Source organism: Amblyomma americanum, chromosome 6, assembly GCF_052857255.1.
Source record: "Amblyomma americanum isolate KBUSLIRL-KWMA chromosome 6, ASM5285725v1, whole genome shotgun sequence".
In the NCBI taxonomy this organism is placed as follows: domain Eukaryota; kingdom Metazoa; phylum Arthropoda; class Arachnida; order Ixodida; family Ixodidae; genus Amblyomma; species Amblyomma americanum.
Window position 1 is genome coordinate 129,117,119 of NC_135502.1, and position 15,992 is coordinate 129,133,110.

The window sequence follows — 15,992 nt, forward strand, 5'->3', positions numbered from 1 at the left end:
CCCCTTGCCCCGCTGGCGTAGAACCAATAGCTGCCTGCCGGTCGGCTCAAACTCCCGGGAGCGCGCAAAGCACATAACTCACGTTGACCCGCGGTAGCTTTGTTTGATGCCGCAAGCACATAAGTCCAACAAGCACGCAGTAAATTCAACGCAGCGCGGATGGCCCCAAGCAGTACTGTTTCGTGCTCATGCTCGTTGCCGGCGCTGACATCATGGCTCTTGCCTCGCAGTCGAATAAAGGGGATCCTGCTGACAAACTGACTTAACAGAAACTGGGGTAGTCGGCACAGGCCAGAAAATGTGACTCAGGTGGTTCCTAACAAGGACACCTGCTGATTTGATGAAAAAAGCACGACGCCAGAAAAAACTGTATAACACTGTCGACGGTTTTGATCGGTGACTTCCCCTTTCGAATCTCACACTCATTCTGTATATTCTCGTTCCGTAATGCAAGAAGATTCAAATAAAATCTCACTTTTTTGTCCTTCCGAATAACCTCCCTTTGGTCTGCTATTCCTTGCTCCTTCTCGGAAATTCGCTTATTAAGACGAAACTCTGCAACTCGAGGCGAACGCACCAGCATAGCGGTGTTGCAGCGGCGAAAAAATGCAAAACTATAATGAATGTATGGTGATGTGGTAGCTGACTCCTTTTCCTTTTTTTTTTTAATGAAGATGTGTGAATGGAACTGATTACATGCTCGCGCTGTGCTGCTGAGTCGCTTTTTCAAACCTTCTAATATGACGTTTAATGGGGCACACTGTTGTTCGCATCTCTTTTTAGTGTGCGATTTTTGTTTGTAAGTTTGTAATCATTGTCTCTTTTTTTTCTCGTGTGGGATCAGTTAGGTTGGCGGCCTGCCTTGCAGACGACCAGGCACTACACGTTATCTTTCTTTTAACTATTTTGCAGAGACCCATGCATCGTTCACCTTAAACGGCTTCGCAGAATGCCCGCGCGGTGCTCGTGGGTATACAAAACGTCGAGGATGCTGGCGTACCATTGATTAGGTGTTTTGAAGGAAAACAAGTGATTGCCTTAAAGCAGCTCGTCTCAGACTGGTTGAAGAAATGTTGCCCAGAATTCTGTTGAGGCACATGAGTACTGAGGCGTGTTTTTTTCTTTTTTTTTTTCGGGGGGGGGGGCTCGGAAAAAGATTTCGCTGCGGGGAAATTTGAGCGGAGAGCCATGGTGCTCTGGACAGAGAGCGGTTCACGCTGCCCACTCTAGACCAGTTGTTTTGACCCGTGTGATTTTAATAGTTGGCACAGTGTTCGAAGACATAATCTAGACTTTTCTTTCAAAATGCCGCGTGTTCACCGAGTCATCGGGGAATACCCAGGATTTGAAAACTAGCTCACATGTACCCAACACAATACAATCCAACTTGCAAAGAATGCGGCGAGATCACATTCTATGGGGCTGCAATAAAGGCGCCGCCACCGGCGGACCTACTACCAGTCCCTTCTCTAGAGCGGTGGGAGGCTATACTGGCCAGCTCAGACCCGTTGACACAATCAGACTTCCCCGGGCTCATAAGGATGCACTGTTAGCATCATCATCATCGCCATCATCTCGAGAGTCAAAGGCATGTGTCGTTGCATGATCTTTGCAGTATGTCACACATGAGAACTGGTGCGTTTACCTGCTGTACAGTACGAATGTTATTAATATGGACCGGGTTGTGGGCACTGTTTGTAATACGTCATGCGCGCATGTGTAGTAATGTGGGCTCCATATGTACCTTGAAATGCGGGTGGAAGGAGGGTGCAGGGTGCCTGGTATGACGAGAAATTACATCATTGTCACGTGAGTGGGTGCGAAGTCATATTACAACGTCGTCACGTGACTAGGTTTGATAGCACATTACAACGCTGTCACGTGACCTGGTGTGACGGCACACTCACATGATGGCATCACTAATTATACTAATTAGACTTAGCGTAACCTAATTATATTATTTATCGTTAAGTGCGTGATATCATCATCGTCGCGTGACTCGTCGGCTCGTGACGTCGCATGGCGTCGTTTATTGCGGATACTTCTTTCCGGATATAACCTTGAAAGTGAGCCAACTAATGCTTTCGCATTAATAAAACAAGCCGCCTGCTTCTACCCAGACATAAATACAACGTGCATCTGTTGGTGTACTACATACAGTCGCAGCTTGTTAAGTGTTCTCGAAGGCAACATACAGAGGACTGAAAAGAGCATTCTCGCTATGCCGGAGAGAGCTAGAAAATTGAAATTATTTGCTTGCGGCATCAAACAAAGCTACCGTGGGTCAACGTGAGTTACGTGCTTTCAGCGCTCCTGGGAGTTTGAGCCGACTGGCAGCCAGGCGGGTGCTACGCCAGCAGTGCAAAGGGGACAGTTATGGCGTCTTCGACAGGTCGCTTTAGATCGCTCTAGAGCGCTCTGAGAGGCGACCGCACATTCGGCTGCTCGAAACCGGCCGCTCTGACTACATTCGGTTGGTTCTTTCTGAGCGCTCGCCTCCAGCTCAGAGTGCTCTGACGCGCTCCGAGAAAAAAAAGTCGGAGCGGCTCGGAGATGAGTTCACGTGACAGAGCCACTTCCGCCATTTCGCGAAAGCGGTTCGAGGCCTCGGCGTCCCCTACGCGTAGGCAGAAGCAAGTGTAGGCTTTTGACGCAGTCACGCTTGCTGCGTTGTGTTTTGCGGGTGCCGCGCTGTGCGAGACAAAATGTTCAAGAAACGCGGGAAAAACATACGCTAGGAACGCGGTCTGTGCTTCCGTTACTTGACAACAACGATTCCAGCAGCAGCTCAGACGAGGACGGCAGTGCTATCCACAAGGCGATGTTCGAAAAATGAGCGTGCCGTGGGACGGAAAGCCGGGCTAGCGATCGATACGGGCTAAGCGACGACCGCGATGCAAACTGTGTGCGACCACGTGCGGCTAAAGGTAATCAAGGGGCCTTACGTGCGGCTACTGTTGACATCTGCAGCGGTGCCGCGTCGTGGTTCCGGAAGTTACGTGCTCCTTCTGCCTCCTGCGCTTCCGCTCTGAAAACTCGCTCACCGTTCGGCTTGACTAGTCTCGCTATCGCTCAGAGCGAGAGCGGCTCCCACTCTGCCAGATCCTAACCGGATCGCGGGAGCGACCAGTCAAAGACACCATAACACTCCTTCCGGGAAGACCAGAGGGGTGCGTCTTCCTGTAGGGTCAGACTGAACGGACATTACGGCGCAGCACCGGAAGTTAAGAGGGAACTGTGGCATCCGGTTGTCGGAACAGGGGAAACCGAACACCAAGCGTCATTGCATGAACACTGCGGTGATGCGCTGCAACTCCGCTTCGGAAGCGGCACTCGTCGGAGGCAACTGCAAAAAGTCTAGACCTCAAAACTTCGAGCTGATTGAACGACGACCTCACTCAACCTCACCCTCACGACGTGAGGTTGAGGTCATTTTGAGCTTGAGGTCGACCTCATGAGGTTTCCCACCTCTGGTCAGCAGTGGCCTCAGGAAAAGTGAGGTGAGGGAGTCTAAGGAAAAGAATTTTTCCGACCTCACTCAACCTCATCAGTCGAGGTTGAGGTTGAGTGAGGTCGGAAAAATCTTTTTGAGGGTGAGGTGAGGTCCAGATTATTGAGGTCAAATGCCCACCTCTGTATATGGCCGGCTGTTCTCTAAAGATAAATGCAAACATGCTCGGAACGCTGAGAGTTCGCGCAAAGCAACGTGTACATCAAATGAGTCGTTATAACGAAAGCGGGCAGCGTTTAGTGGGTATGAAGAAAATTAAGTGTACCAAAGGCGTCAAGAGAAAATTTATGGACGTAGCATTTATTTTGATGCCGTACCGCTGCAACCGCGCAAGGTTCGGAGAGGTCCGTGAATACGCGGAACAACGAAACGACTTTTTCTTTAAACACAATTTGGCACTTCTGAAGCATGCACATCGGTCTCAATATGCGGGTATTTTTAATTCACTTGAAACAAGTAGTGGCAGACGAGCACAGAGCACGCAAAGCTCACCTAAGACGCGCGCGCGAGTCCACGGCGTCCCTCGTAGCCTGAGCCACAGTCCGGCCGTGATCCCACTAGCAGTGGTTTGCCGAGGAGTGAGCGAATATGCGGACGGGAGGCGTGGCACCCATCGGACGCAACGCTTTGCCAGAAGACACGCAATTCGGCAACAATGCGTTCATATATACACGCACTACGGGGTGGAGGCCAGCGGTGACAGCGGACCGCTTACGTAACGCCCGATTAAGTGCGCTCACAAAGCGGTACCCAAACTCCTGCTTTCGCCTCCCGGCTCGTCTGACAGCTTTTTAGACGGCGATTTTCGTACGGAAAAAGCATTCAGGAACCTATATATAGCCTAAAAGAAATGGCAAATGATGCATATCTGCTCTTAATTACCAGGTAATAAAAACTTGAGCAGGAGGAATCGAAATGAGGTCGCCCGCTTTCAAAAATGCAGCCCTTATTCGTTGTGCCACCAACGTTTTTTCTTTATTTCTTGTTCTTTATTGCCTGACGAGACATATGACAATACAGTATTCGATGCGTAACCGAAAGCAGGCTGACACGTCTTTGTGCCAGAGACCCGATGGGGATGATCGCTTTAGCTCTTGCACGTTCTCATAAAATTCCCACCTGTCGTTAGGTGTTGCTGCTTAACTGCAAGCTATGTGATCGAGTTGATGCAGCGCTGGGCGCAAAAGACTCGCCCAGACCGTCACACACCGCACACTACAGGCTGGTGTGTTGAAACGACGCCATCGCGGCCATTTTGTTTTCGTGAGTACGAGGCCAACTACGCGCCGCAGCGAGCGAGGAAGAACGTACGCGAGGGAGAGGGCCCAACGACGCGTACTTCCCACGAACCCGCCACAGGTTCGCAATTACCGCGCAGCCATCGTCACAGCGGAAGCCGATAGCCAAGGGAGCGCAAAAGCAGCACGAAGCAACGCCCAAGCGTCGCTGCTCGCGTACATTTGTTGATGCCATGCGTTAGCGTCCGGGACGTGCGCGCCGGAACGGTACGGGACGAAAACAGCCGAGCTAGTTCTTTTGTCATCTGCCACAACACGCATGCAGCAGCTCGATCGCCGTTCTCGCCGCTTTGCAAAAAGGGCCCCGCGAAATTTCTGGCTACCCCAGAACCCTGGTCCGTCAGTAATCGAGTGAAACAAAGATAGCCTTCGGTCCGTGAGGCGTGTGAAAGTGCGCGCATGCTTCTCTTTGTGCATGCCGTGTAATCGAAAAACATGACTTGCACTAAAAGGCGCTCGTCTTGCAACTGCGAGATGAAAAGGAGACTGTCCAAGGGGCTCTGGAGACACGAGAGAACACTGCACTATGACTTAACCACGACTGAATGCAGGCATTAACTCAATGTTTAAAAGCCCAATTCTGTTAACTGCTATTACTATTTCCCGCACACACCACATGCGCGATTCCAATTCGCAGGCTATAGATGCACAGGCACCAAGCACTGTGCTTACATAGCAGAAACAGACGGGCGGGGTGAACGCAGACTACACTGCAGGCTGCCCATGGTCAAACGCCCGCTTACGTTCCTGGTGCGACGAACGCAGCGGCACAGGAAAGCTATGCGGCGCTCCCTAGAGATCGTGATCAGTGCGCTCGCCTACCTGCACAGCCCCCACTTTCTCGATTAAGCAATTTTGGCGAAGCCACGGAGTTCATCGTAGTCAGGTCGGTTAAGCTTACTGCAGTGCAAAGGAACTCGGCATCCACCACCGTACAGCCTCAGTTGCACTTCCCTCACACTGGTATGCCGTCGTACGACGCAAACGTTACCGCTCATGACCACCCTTTACCAGTCCTCCCAAAGTTGCCCATGCCGTGCCCACAGGGGTTACCGGTCCTACCCACGAGGAACGTTCAACCTACAGGGACGCTGCACTCCTCAGGGCAAAGAACCTTGCAAACAACGAAGATTTTTTTTTTTTTTAGCCAGCAGTTTGGCTCGCTGGCGGACGAGAAAGCGATTTACGCCCCGGAGCCCGCGCTTCACAGCTCGGCAGAATCACCGGGCCGTTGAACGGCGCTCCTGGTGGACCTTGGCGCAGGTTACAAGGTCACCGATAGCTGCTAAGATGCACATCCGACGGCGCTCGTCAGAGGCTGCTGCGGCCGTAAAAGCTGGCGAAACTAGGCAAGCAAATGGAAGCAAGCGTACGCGCTCCGGAGGAAAGGAGGTCACCAATCCGCGTCCCTGTAGGTAGCTGCGTAATCAACGCGCCTTCCGTCCGGCCGGTCTTAACGCGGTGCAGTGTTTGTAGATACCTTTACCGATGAGTGAACCAAGGCTGATCGCGTAAGAGTGCTACACGCGGCAGCGTGACTGCCACAAACACTCGCACAAAATACGTGCGTACGTGCGGGCTTGTCCACTTTCGGAATCCGGTGAAAGAGAAGTGGTTCATTAATGCCTCGAGATCAAACCCCTTTTCGAAATTTACGAAAATTGGTTAGCCTCTGAGGCGAGCTTCAAGGGTGCGACTGCAACATGACGTGGCTGTTGTGGCTGTTCTTATTTCTGTCTTACTTCGTCGGATAAACCGTCACCGTTATCTGATCCAAGTCAATTGCGTTCCATTCGGGGAACTTTCCTCCTTTTTTTTTCGGGAAATGTGAGGGGTAAACTTTGGGGAAAAAAATTTTACTGAGCCTCGGGGAATATTAAAAACCAAAATTGTCTCATTCCGTGTTGAAGGAGTGCTGCAGGGAAAAGGGGGGCCTGAAAAAACTGGAGGTGACCCTAATGGTTAATGGTAAAAGTAGCCTCAGTAAAAGTTAGACTCTTCTTAAGGTGCATATGTACAGATATTACAGATTTAAGATTTGCATAGTTTCGTGGATAAGCTCACCCAGGGATGGACGGAGCTGCGATTTCGCAGGCTCCAAAACTGACGTGAAGTGCGAAAAACCAGTTATTGAGCGCCGTACAGCGATGACACTGAGCGCGCTAAACTAATGCCTACGCATGCTAACACATGACGCAGCATAGATAGAAGCTCAGAACAAGCAAATTTGGACGGGTTTGGTAGGGAAGCGATCTATTCCCACGACTAGGAACACTGCACTGCGCGAAGGACCCTTGTCGTAACGTAAGCCCCGGGAGAACGGTTGAATAGTGCAATAGTACACCCAAGCATGCAGGCAACCCCGGACAAACAGATCACGAATGGAGAACATCTCGGCGCTTATCCACGCGTGCGTGTGCACCGATTTCTTTGCTGAGCACACACCCCTCACGGGCGTAAACATAAGCGAGCATGGCACGTGGGCGTGGCTCCTTTCCTGAAAGTGGAGAGTGAATTACTGCTCTCGCTCAACATTTGCTACGCTTTCACTCCGGAAGTTGAGCCAAGCTGCGAAGAAGGAGAAATTAAGTAAATGCACCGCCGCCAGCGGGCTAGCGGAGCGGAAAGCGCAGCGAACAGCTTCCCACCACCGTCGCCCCAAAAGGTAGGGGCACTCCCAAGCGTCGGACGCCCTAAAGCCCCTCAAACACGGCCGCCGCGCTCTGATGGCATAACGCGCCTAGAAGAAACGGGCACCCTGGCGTTCACTGTGCGCACACGCACAAAGTGCCCGGGGGCTGAACACGGCTCAGACTTCCGGCAATGCCATCCACCGTCTCGCTTCCGCAGAGGGGCAGAAAAGTGAGTCACTGCGGTCGGCCGAGGCAGCCGCGTACAATGGACTGCGCGTGGCCCCCGCGGTGCAATCGGTCGGCAGACGGGATGCAGAGCGACGACACCCGGCGGACAGCCGCTCTCGATACGACGGAAAGCGACCGCTGAAGTCACACGCCGCAGCCCAAGAAAAGGGGCAAAGGGGGTGGCGGGGGCCAAGTAATAACGCGGAGAGGCGGCGGCCTTGACGCCCCAGAGCAGCGCCTTTCGCAAGTACGCGGCGCTGCAACCCGTCGTCGCACGACGTCAATTGGCGAGGCGCTGTCGCCGACGGCACTGGCGCTGTAGGACACACAAAAGACACCGGGAACCAGTGCCAGTGTCGCCGACGGAGGCCCGCTGCCGTCGTTCGAGACATCGCCAGCCGAAAATTTGTGACTCTCGCGGAAATAATTGTTTTTTGGGGGGGAAAGGAAATGGCGCAGTATCTGTCTCATATATCGTTGGACACCTGAACCGCGCCGTTAAGGGAAGGAATAAAGGAGGGATTGAAAGAAGAAAGCAATAGGTGCCGTAGTGGAGGGCTCCGGAGTAATTTCGACCACCTGGGGATCTTTAACGTGCACTGACATCGCACAGCACACGGGCGGGCGCCTTAGCGCTTTTCCTCCATAAAAACGCAGCCGCCACGGTCGGGTTCGAACCCGGGAACTCCGGATCAGTAGTCGAGCGCCCTAACCACTGAGCCACCGCGGCGGGTCGACTCTCGCGGAAAGGAACCCGCCGCGGTGGCTCAGTGGTTAGCGCGCTCGGCTACTAATCCGGAGTTCCCAGGTTCGCACCCGACCGCGGCGGCCGCGTTTCGATGGAGGCGAAACGCTAAGGCGCCCGTGTGCTGTGCGATGTCAGTGCACGTTAAAGATCCCCAGGTGGTCTAAATTATTCCGGAGCCCTCCACTACGGCACCTCTTTCTTCCTTTCTTCTTTCACTCCCTCCCTTATCCCCTCCCTTACGGCGCGGTTCAGGTGTCCGCCGATATATGAGACAGGTACTGCGCCATTTCCTTTCCCCAAAAAACCAATTATTATTATTGAGGAAAGGAAATTTCGCAGTAACTGCCTCACTTTTCGATGGACACCTGAACCGCGCCTTGAGGGGAGGAAGGAAGGTGGGAGTGAAAAAGGAAGAGAGAAAGAGGTGCGGCAGTGTGGGGAGGGGGGGTGGGGGGGCTCCGGAATAATTTCGACCACCTTGGGATCCTTAACGTGCACTGACATCGCACAGCACACGGCCGCCTTTTGCGTTTCGCCTCCATCGAAACACGGTCGCCGCGGCCGGGTTCGAACCCTGTACTCCGGCGCCCTCAAATACGGACGCCTCGTTAAAGAACCCCAGGTGGTCGAAACTTTCGGAGCCCTTCACCACGGCGTCCCTCACAGCCTGACGCTTTGGGACGGGAAACCCCCATCAACCTCGCAAACCTGTTTCTCCCCCTTTCACTCCCCACTCGATCCCTTCCCACACGGCGCGGTTGAGATGGCCACAGATATGCGAGACAGTTATTGCCTTAATACCTTTCCTCAAAACCGGTAGTTATTACTCATATTAAAAAACACAACTGCATTAGACAAAACGGCCTTGGGCAGCTGCTGGTACTAACACTGTGAAACCGCACGCCGAGGCAAATGTCGTGTGCGTTTGACGGTGGCCTTAGGCCCCGCACCCATTTCCCGCGCCGCGTTGCAGTCATGCGGTGGAGCCAGTCTACCCAACTACTAAAAGCTTCGCGGAGACCCTCGCGTGGCGTCCTTCTCTGTACCGAAGGCGTTGCGGAAACCAACCAACTTAGCTTCGATTTTAGTGAGCGATTGTTTACAGCGTACCGGTGACGACAGGCAGTGAATGCCTCCAAAGCAGCTGCCGCAGCGGCGCTGATGCGAAGCAGGTTAGGCCTAGCCATGCCTCGCGAGCGGTGCACAGCGACGGTGGGCAGCATGTCGCTTCAAGAAGCGCGCGCCACAAGCGTGGGTGCAATCTATTCTGGCTTCTAGGTTAGATAAGCTTATCTATCGCCATTGTTTTTGTATACTGAATAATAGATACATCGCATCACCTTCCAGTTGGGTATATCAGAGTTCGACTGTACCACCGGTGTCCTTTCGCTGCGCGGGCAGCACTGACAACATTTCGTCTCCCATGAGCCAGTAGCCGGGGAAGAGAGCGAAGAAGGTTTTTCTGCCGCCTCAAAGTTTAAATGGTGACTTACGTCGAGAAATAATGTAGAAGGTTTCCGCGCAAATTGTGCAGCCAGCCGCTGATTTACAAGGAAGAGCGGTCGCTTCCAAACAGCGGATAAGTACTGCGTATGCAGCGTTAACGCGACAACGGCAGTACTCCGGTTGAGTCTCACTTTTGAAGGAAAGTGCTTAAACATATCGAGGAAGAGGGAAGGACAAGTAGTGCCTTTTTTCTCTCAATAATCGACTCGAGCCACCATCTGTCGAGTAAACGCTGCTATGAGAGGTGCGATGCTGCCGGGAAATAAACCAAGACGTTACTGGCAGTGCAGTTCGGGAAGAAAGCTGGATTCCGGAGTTCCCGGGTTCGAACCCGACCGCGGCGGCTGCGTTTTTATGGAGGCAAAACGCTAAGGCGCCCGTGTGCTGTGCGATGTCAGTGCACGTTAAAGATCCCCAGGTGGTCGAAATTATTCCGGAGCCCTCCACTGCCATTTCCTTTCCCCAAAAACCAATTATTTATTATTAAGAAAGCTGGAAATACTCAGCGCAGTGGGGCCACGTGTTTCCGAACCCTGGTCTATGTCCTGTTGTAAAACACGGGCACATTTTATGGCCTTGTATGCAATGTGTCTGCAAACGCCACTGTGAAAACAATACGCGGTGTGCCTCTGGGCGCCTGCTTCCCCTTTTTATAACGGCACGCGCGCGATGGTTGCCCATGGGAGGCTCAGCCTGCAGGCATACCATGATTTTACGAAGAGCCGACACGACACGAAAACCCGCGCAGAAAAGGTGTGCCACCTGAAAGCCTTTCTCACTACTCGACGCGCCTGAACAGGCGGAAAGGGCTTCAGCACGCCGGACAGGTTTGCGACAGACACGGAGGACAGCGGGCCCTCACCTGGTGATCTCCTGTCCGTCGGGGCCGGTCCACTTGAAGTTGGTGAAGTCCGCCTCGCCGGCGCCCTTGGTGCAGAAGAGCACGAAGCCCGTGCCCGCGGGCTCCGTCTTGTTCTCGCCGATCGGGTTGATCACCAGGCTCGGCTGCGACTGGCAGTTGTACGATGCTGCGGGAAGAGAAGAAGGCACCGCCAGCTGAAGTCACGCGTCGCAGCGGACGATTGCAGCGACTGCTGTATTCCTGCTGCTGCTGTCAGTGTTCTCTTTTCCCCACTAATCCCACTGTTGTAGGGCTTCGGCCATTAGTGCGGACCTGACGACAAATAATAATGTAAATAAAAAAAGTGACCGCTCCATGCAGTTATGAGAAGCTACTGCACGGCGCAGACCATTTTGCACAAGGAAGATTCACAATGGCGAGTCAAAGAAGGGCGCGCGACAGGTTTAAGCCAATTCGCAGACTGGAGAAATCAAGTGAAAGAGGTGAGGGGACACGCAGAAAGGATAGGTGCGAGAGAGGTACTATATACAAGTATTCTATTTACACTATAATGTAAAGAAGCGGCCTTGCAAAACCTGCGATTGGTCGAAATGATGTGACGTCATTAAGAGGAGACGCGAGTCTTGAAATGAACATTTTTGTTTTTAAGGATATTGTAATGAAATCAGGCGTGCATGTGTGTTTCTTCTTGTTTTCAAAAATATTAGTTGCACTATATCTGAATTAGTCCCCATATTAAAGGAAAATAACTGAAGCCTAATTAGTTAAATTCTTATGAGACGTCAGACACTTTGTTTATACTTTTTTTTAGTTTTGATTGAAATGGGGCTTTATCCAAAGACCTGCCATTCAGAGCTATGCTGATTATATTGCTGTTGAATTAAGTAATCATACAAATGTTGAGTTTTGTCCAAGCACTGTAATTATGAAGTATGGGGAGGTTATGTATGGTTCACAAAATTGGAAATTTCTGACGCGGTCAAACAATAGCATAGCATAGCTCCACAGTTTAGTTCTTTCCGATTTCAACGGTATGGTGTTAATTGAAATTCCACCACAAGAACATAACAAAAACTTCCGTCATGTTGCAAAAAATAGGAAGCTGAGAAAATCGCATTTGAAGAGCGCACGCCAGCCTTTCGGAGATCGTTGTAGAGGCGACAAAATACAGCGGAATGCGGACGCTCCAAAAATATTTCGCAACTGAGAGTAATAGTAGGTAGTGGTGGAAGGGGCCCAGTTTTCAAACAAAACCAACATGGCGGCCATCGCAGACGCGGTCGTGGCAAGCGATGGGTACGAAGTCCTGCCGCCATTTCTCTCCTATATCGCCATTTCCGGGCTTCGTAGGCGCGAAACATTTTGACCTTGAAACTTTTTACACAAGAACTTTAGAGTGTATTGATCCCGAGTATGCCATTTTGCAAAACCGAAGTTTTCGCAGTTTTCGATCATTAGAAGACCCGCGTTTCCCCTAAAGGCGGGAAAATACGCAATTTTAACTAGTAATAGCTGACATTTCGGGTCTTTCTCCATTAACGTCCTGGGCACGCGCATAGCCTCTTCACGACCGTTTCCGCAGGTCATGTCCTGCCGCATAGCGCTGCGCAGGTGTTCTTCCACGAAAGGCGCTTTCTCCACCAACGGCGAGACGGGCTGCGGGACTGGGTGCAGTGCTAGCATCTGCTGCTTCCACGTGGTCGCCGCACGCACAGGCCTCATGCGAGAGCACGCGGTGTGGTTCTCTAGGGTCTCGGAATCAGCGGTGACCACGCACTGCGAGACAGGCGTGTTCACGGATGGGTCACGCACACCTGCTGTGCGTGCACTGCTCCTAACTATGCCCCAGGGCAAGGAGTTATTCTCCTCCAAGGATGTGGCTAAGTTAGCGACAGACAACACGGAAAGTTGCCGCGATACGGCTAAGGCCGAATGAATAATTTACGATGAGACATTGCGGGAGGACTGTTTTTTTTTTTATTTTCTTCGAGGGGCACACGTGCACACTGGCATGGAGCTGTATCAAGATGCTTTGTGGCGCGCCATATAACCGTGGGCGAGGCGCTTCTGTCTTGTTTGTTCACATCGGCAGCTGTAAAAGAAGCTAGACACTTACACAAACCGACGTGCCAGTAGCAACATATACTGAACGCGTGCACCTGTGAGACTTGCAGCCTCAGCGCAGCGGCGAGTGTTGTGGCCAGCTGAACAACACCCGCCCTGGCACTGATTCACCAGCGCTGACGAATCCGAGTGCCTCCCCTTTGGCGAGTTATGCCACTCGTACGGTGAACAACGCGCCGCAAGCTCAATGCAAGACACCCCGGGGAGCCGCCCACTGTCCGCCCCACGCAGTCGCTTCGGAATGGAGCTAAGGCCGATAGGCGACGGGGCCTTTCGTTGGGCGCGGAGACTGGGCGCAGTGCGAGCCTCCGTTTGTTGTTCGAGGGCGAGTCCTCGCTGCCCGCAAGTCTCGCCGCACACAACGGCTGGCGCACAAATCGCGGGGAGAGACAGATGGCGTCCGACAGAGAGGAGCGACGCGCCATCTCGGGAGAGAAACAGTGCGCGACCTCGAAGGTCAAGGGCGGCGCGAGGGATGGAGGCACGCGACCGCCGTCATTGCGCGTAGGCAGGAACAGAGCACGAGAAAGCGCTGCTGACGGACGACGGCGCTCGTCGTTGCGAGGAGCGACACGACACCAGAAGCACGCGGGGCTTTCCGAAACGACCCAAGAGTTATGCTAACCTCATGCTAATTTATGCCGCCTGCGTAAACACCCCAAGCGAAACAAACCACTCTTTGTGCAGGTGTTCGCCTCTCGTCAGCGTCGCGCAGCGCAGTTTGTTCAGCGGCAAATTCCTTTAAATCCTGTCGAGCATTCATTTGAAGGCGTTCGGAAAGAAATGCGCATGCAATCACGTCACTGAGGACGCGCCAGGCACGCCACCGGCCTTCGTCTCAGGTGGTGGCCGGTGCGACGCACGCTCATGCGTCAGTACCGCGGATCACAGACTGTGGAAGTGAATTGTGAGCTGTGGGGTTTTAACGCCCCGAAGTGACTTGGGCTATCAGGGACGCCGTAGTGGAGGGCTCCGGATTACACCAACTGAGGTTTTTTAACGTGCGGTGACGTCGCACAATACACGGGCATTTTTTGAATTTCGCATCCATCGAAATACGCGACCGCCGTGGCCGGGATCGAACCTTGGGGTGAGTGGCCGAGCGCCCTGACCACCGAGTTAGACGTCTGCAGCGCCATTCTGCCTAGGAGAAACTCGAGGCGACGCAGAGCAGCAAGGACGCCGCTTGTTGCCACGTGCCACCGAAAGGACCGGCGTTGCGAGGTAACGGTGCCGGCCAGAGGAGCAGTCGCCAGGCGGGTGGGCAAGGAAACGGCCGGAGGAGTCAAGCGTCCCGCGGAAAGGGTCAGATGCCGCGGCAGATTAATGAGTCTGCGCGCGCCTCCCTCCGCGCGCTGTTCGACCGAGGCGGCGGCTATCGGAGCGCGCGCGACAGGGCGAGCCTGCACCCAGTTTGTCCATTCTGTGGTGATCGCGAAGAGTTTGTGCATATGTTTACACAATGCCTCATTCCAGAGGCCCTCCTCCGACGTGTGGCCGATTTGTTTAGAATTCCAGGGGTGCCTTATCAGACTGTGAGATACATTTACCCGTTGCCAGGTCATGCAGTGAAGCAGTTTGTGCTTTTGCTCGTCGAGTGTTCCTACCAAATTTGGTTAGCGAGATGTGCCGCTGCATATGGCCGTAGGGTGCCGGGCCTCCATGAAGTGCTCGCACGAGTGCGGAAAGAGGTCTGGTTCCATCTGGGCCGTGAACAGCGCCACCTCGGCGAGCAAAAGTTTGCAGACACGTGGAGCAGACCACCTGTCATCTGCACGGTTGCGGGAGGAATCATTACTGTTCAGATATGAGCTATCCACAGGGAATGGTTGTCCTTCGTGACACTTCAGGTGTGAAAGAAGGTCCGGTTACCCTGTTGGCTCACCGCCACAGTGGTGATCATGGCTGTTCACGTGCCAGGTACTGCCTCTATGGAGCGTTACCACACGTCAGCCACCCGTGCCCGGGAAGGGCCGTTGTCCCGAACCAAAAAAACCTCTGCCCACTAACCCCGGTGGAGGGGTGCTTGCCGGGGATGACGTATGAATGATGATGGGTTGATAGCTTATGTGAGACCTTGGGGAACGGCACCTCTTGTGCCACTCCCCCTCCCATCTGACAACGGCAAGTCCGCTCTCGAGGGAGTCGCGCGGCCCATTCGTCTTCCCTCCGACGCCCACCGGCGAGAGGCCTTCCACGTATGGCCGAGAACGCCGGCCACCGTACGCGCCTGCCCCGATGTGCCGCAGATAAAGTGCCCTAGCTGCTTTAAACTTACGCCTCGAAGCAAAGACGCCATCTGCCACGCGTCGCTCGGAAGTTGCTCTCGCACCGCAGCTTCTGTTTCGACGGTCGAGTGACGCGGCACTCTGGCCCTGCGCAGACCGAGCCTAACGAGTCCAGAGCAGCTGCGGGCCCACACGAACTCCCTGGGATGCCCCACTTGCATTCACTGCCGACAGTGGGGATTACGTTTTTAGACGCAGGCAAGAGCAAATTCACGGCAGAGTTGGCGGTTACCACGGCATGTGCAACAACAAAATCTTTCCCGAAATCCTCGATGGGCAGTCAACCTCGGATATACTAGCGCATTCAGACTGTCCATCGAGGATTGTGGAAGAGATTTTATACACAAGTTTGTTGTATCCCGGATGGCATAGGTTCCTTATATCCGGGGCCAGCACACTAGCGGCTGGACACTTCGGTTTAAACGAAAAAAAAAAGAATGATAAAGGTACTCCGAATTCAGTTCCCGAAATTCTTCTTTAACCGGAAAAGGTAAGTATTCATGGAATACAAGGCACCGATAGCTAGATGTTCAGCACCATTTACACTAAGTTGAAAATTAACATATATATATATATATATATATATATATATATATATATATATATATATATATATATATATATATATATATATATATATATATATATATATATATATATATATTCAAGTCAGTGGGGGCACTCACGAATTTGATGAATAAATATTGGGCGGCCGGGGAGATTCCGCCAGAGTGGAAACATGCTAGGATTACATTTATTCCTAAACCAGGGAAGAAGCTCTGCATTGAGAATCT

The 15,992-nt window shown here is 52.7% G+C and overlaps 1 protein-coding gene across 7 annotated transcripts in view; it reads right to left on the reverse strand.

Annotated features, from left to right (window-relative positions):
• Positions 1-15,992, reverse strand: part of Fas2 (neural cell adhesion molecule fasciclin 2) — a 143,706-nt gene that overhangs the window by 85,628 nt on the left and 42,086 nt on the right. For all 7 annotated transcript variants that reach the window (XM_077628010.1, XM_077628009.1, XM_077628006.1 and 4 more), the window contains exon 2: positions 10,787-10,952. In XM_077628010.1, the coding sequence (XP_077484136.1) occupies positions 10,787-10,952 (166 nt within the window). The remainder of the gene's footprint in view (positions 1-10,786; positions 10,953-15,992) is intronic.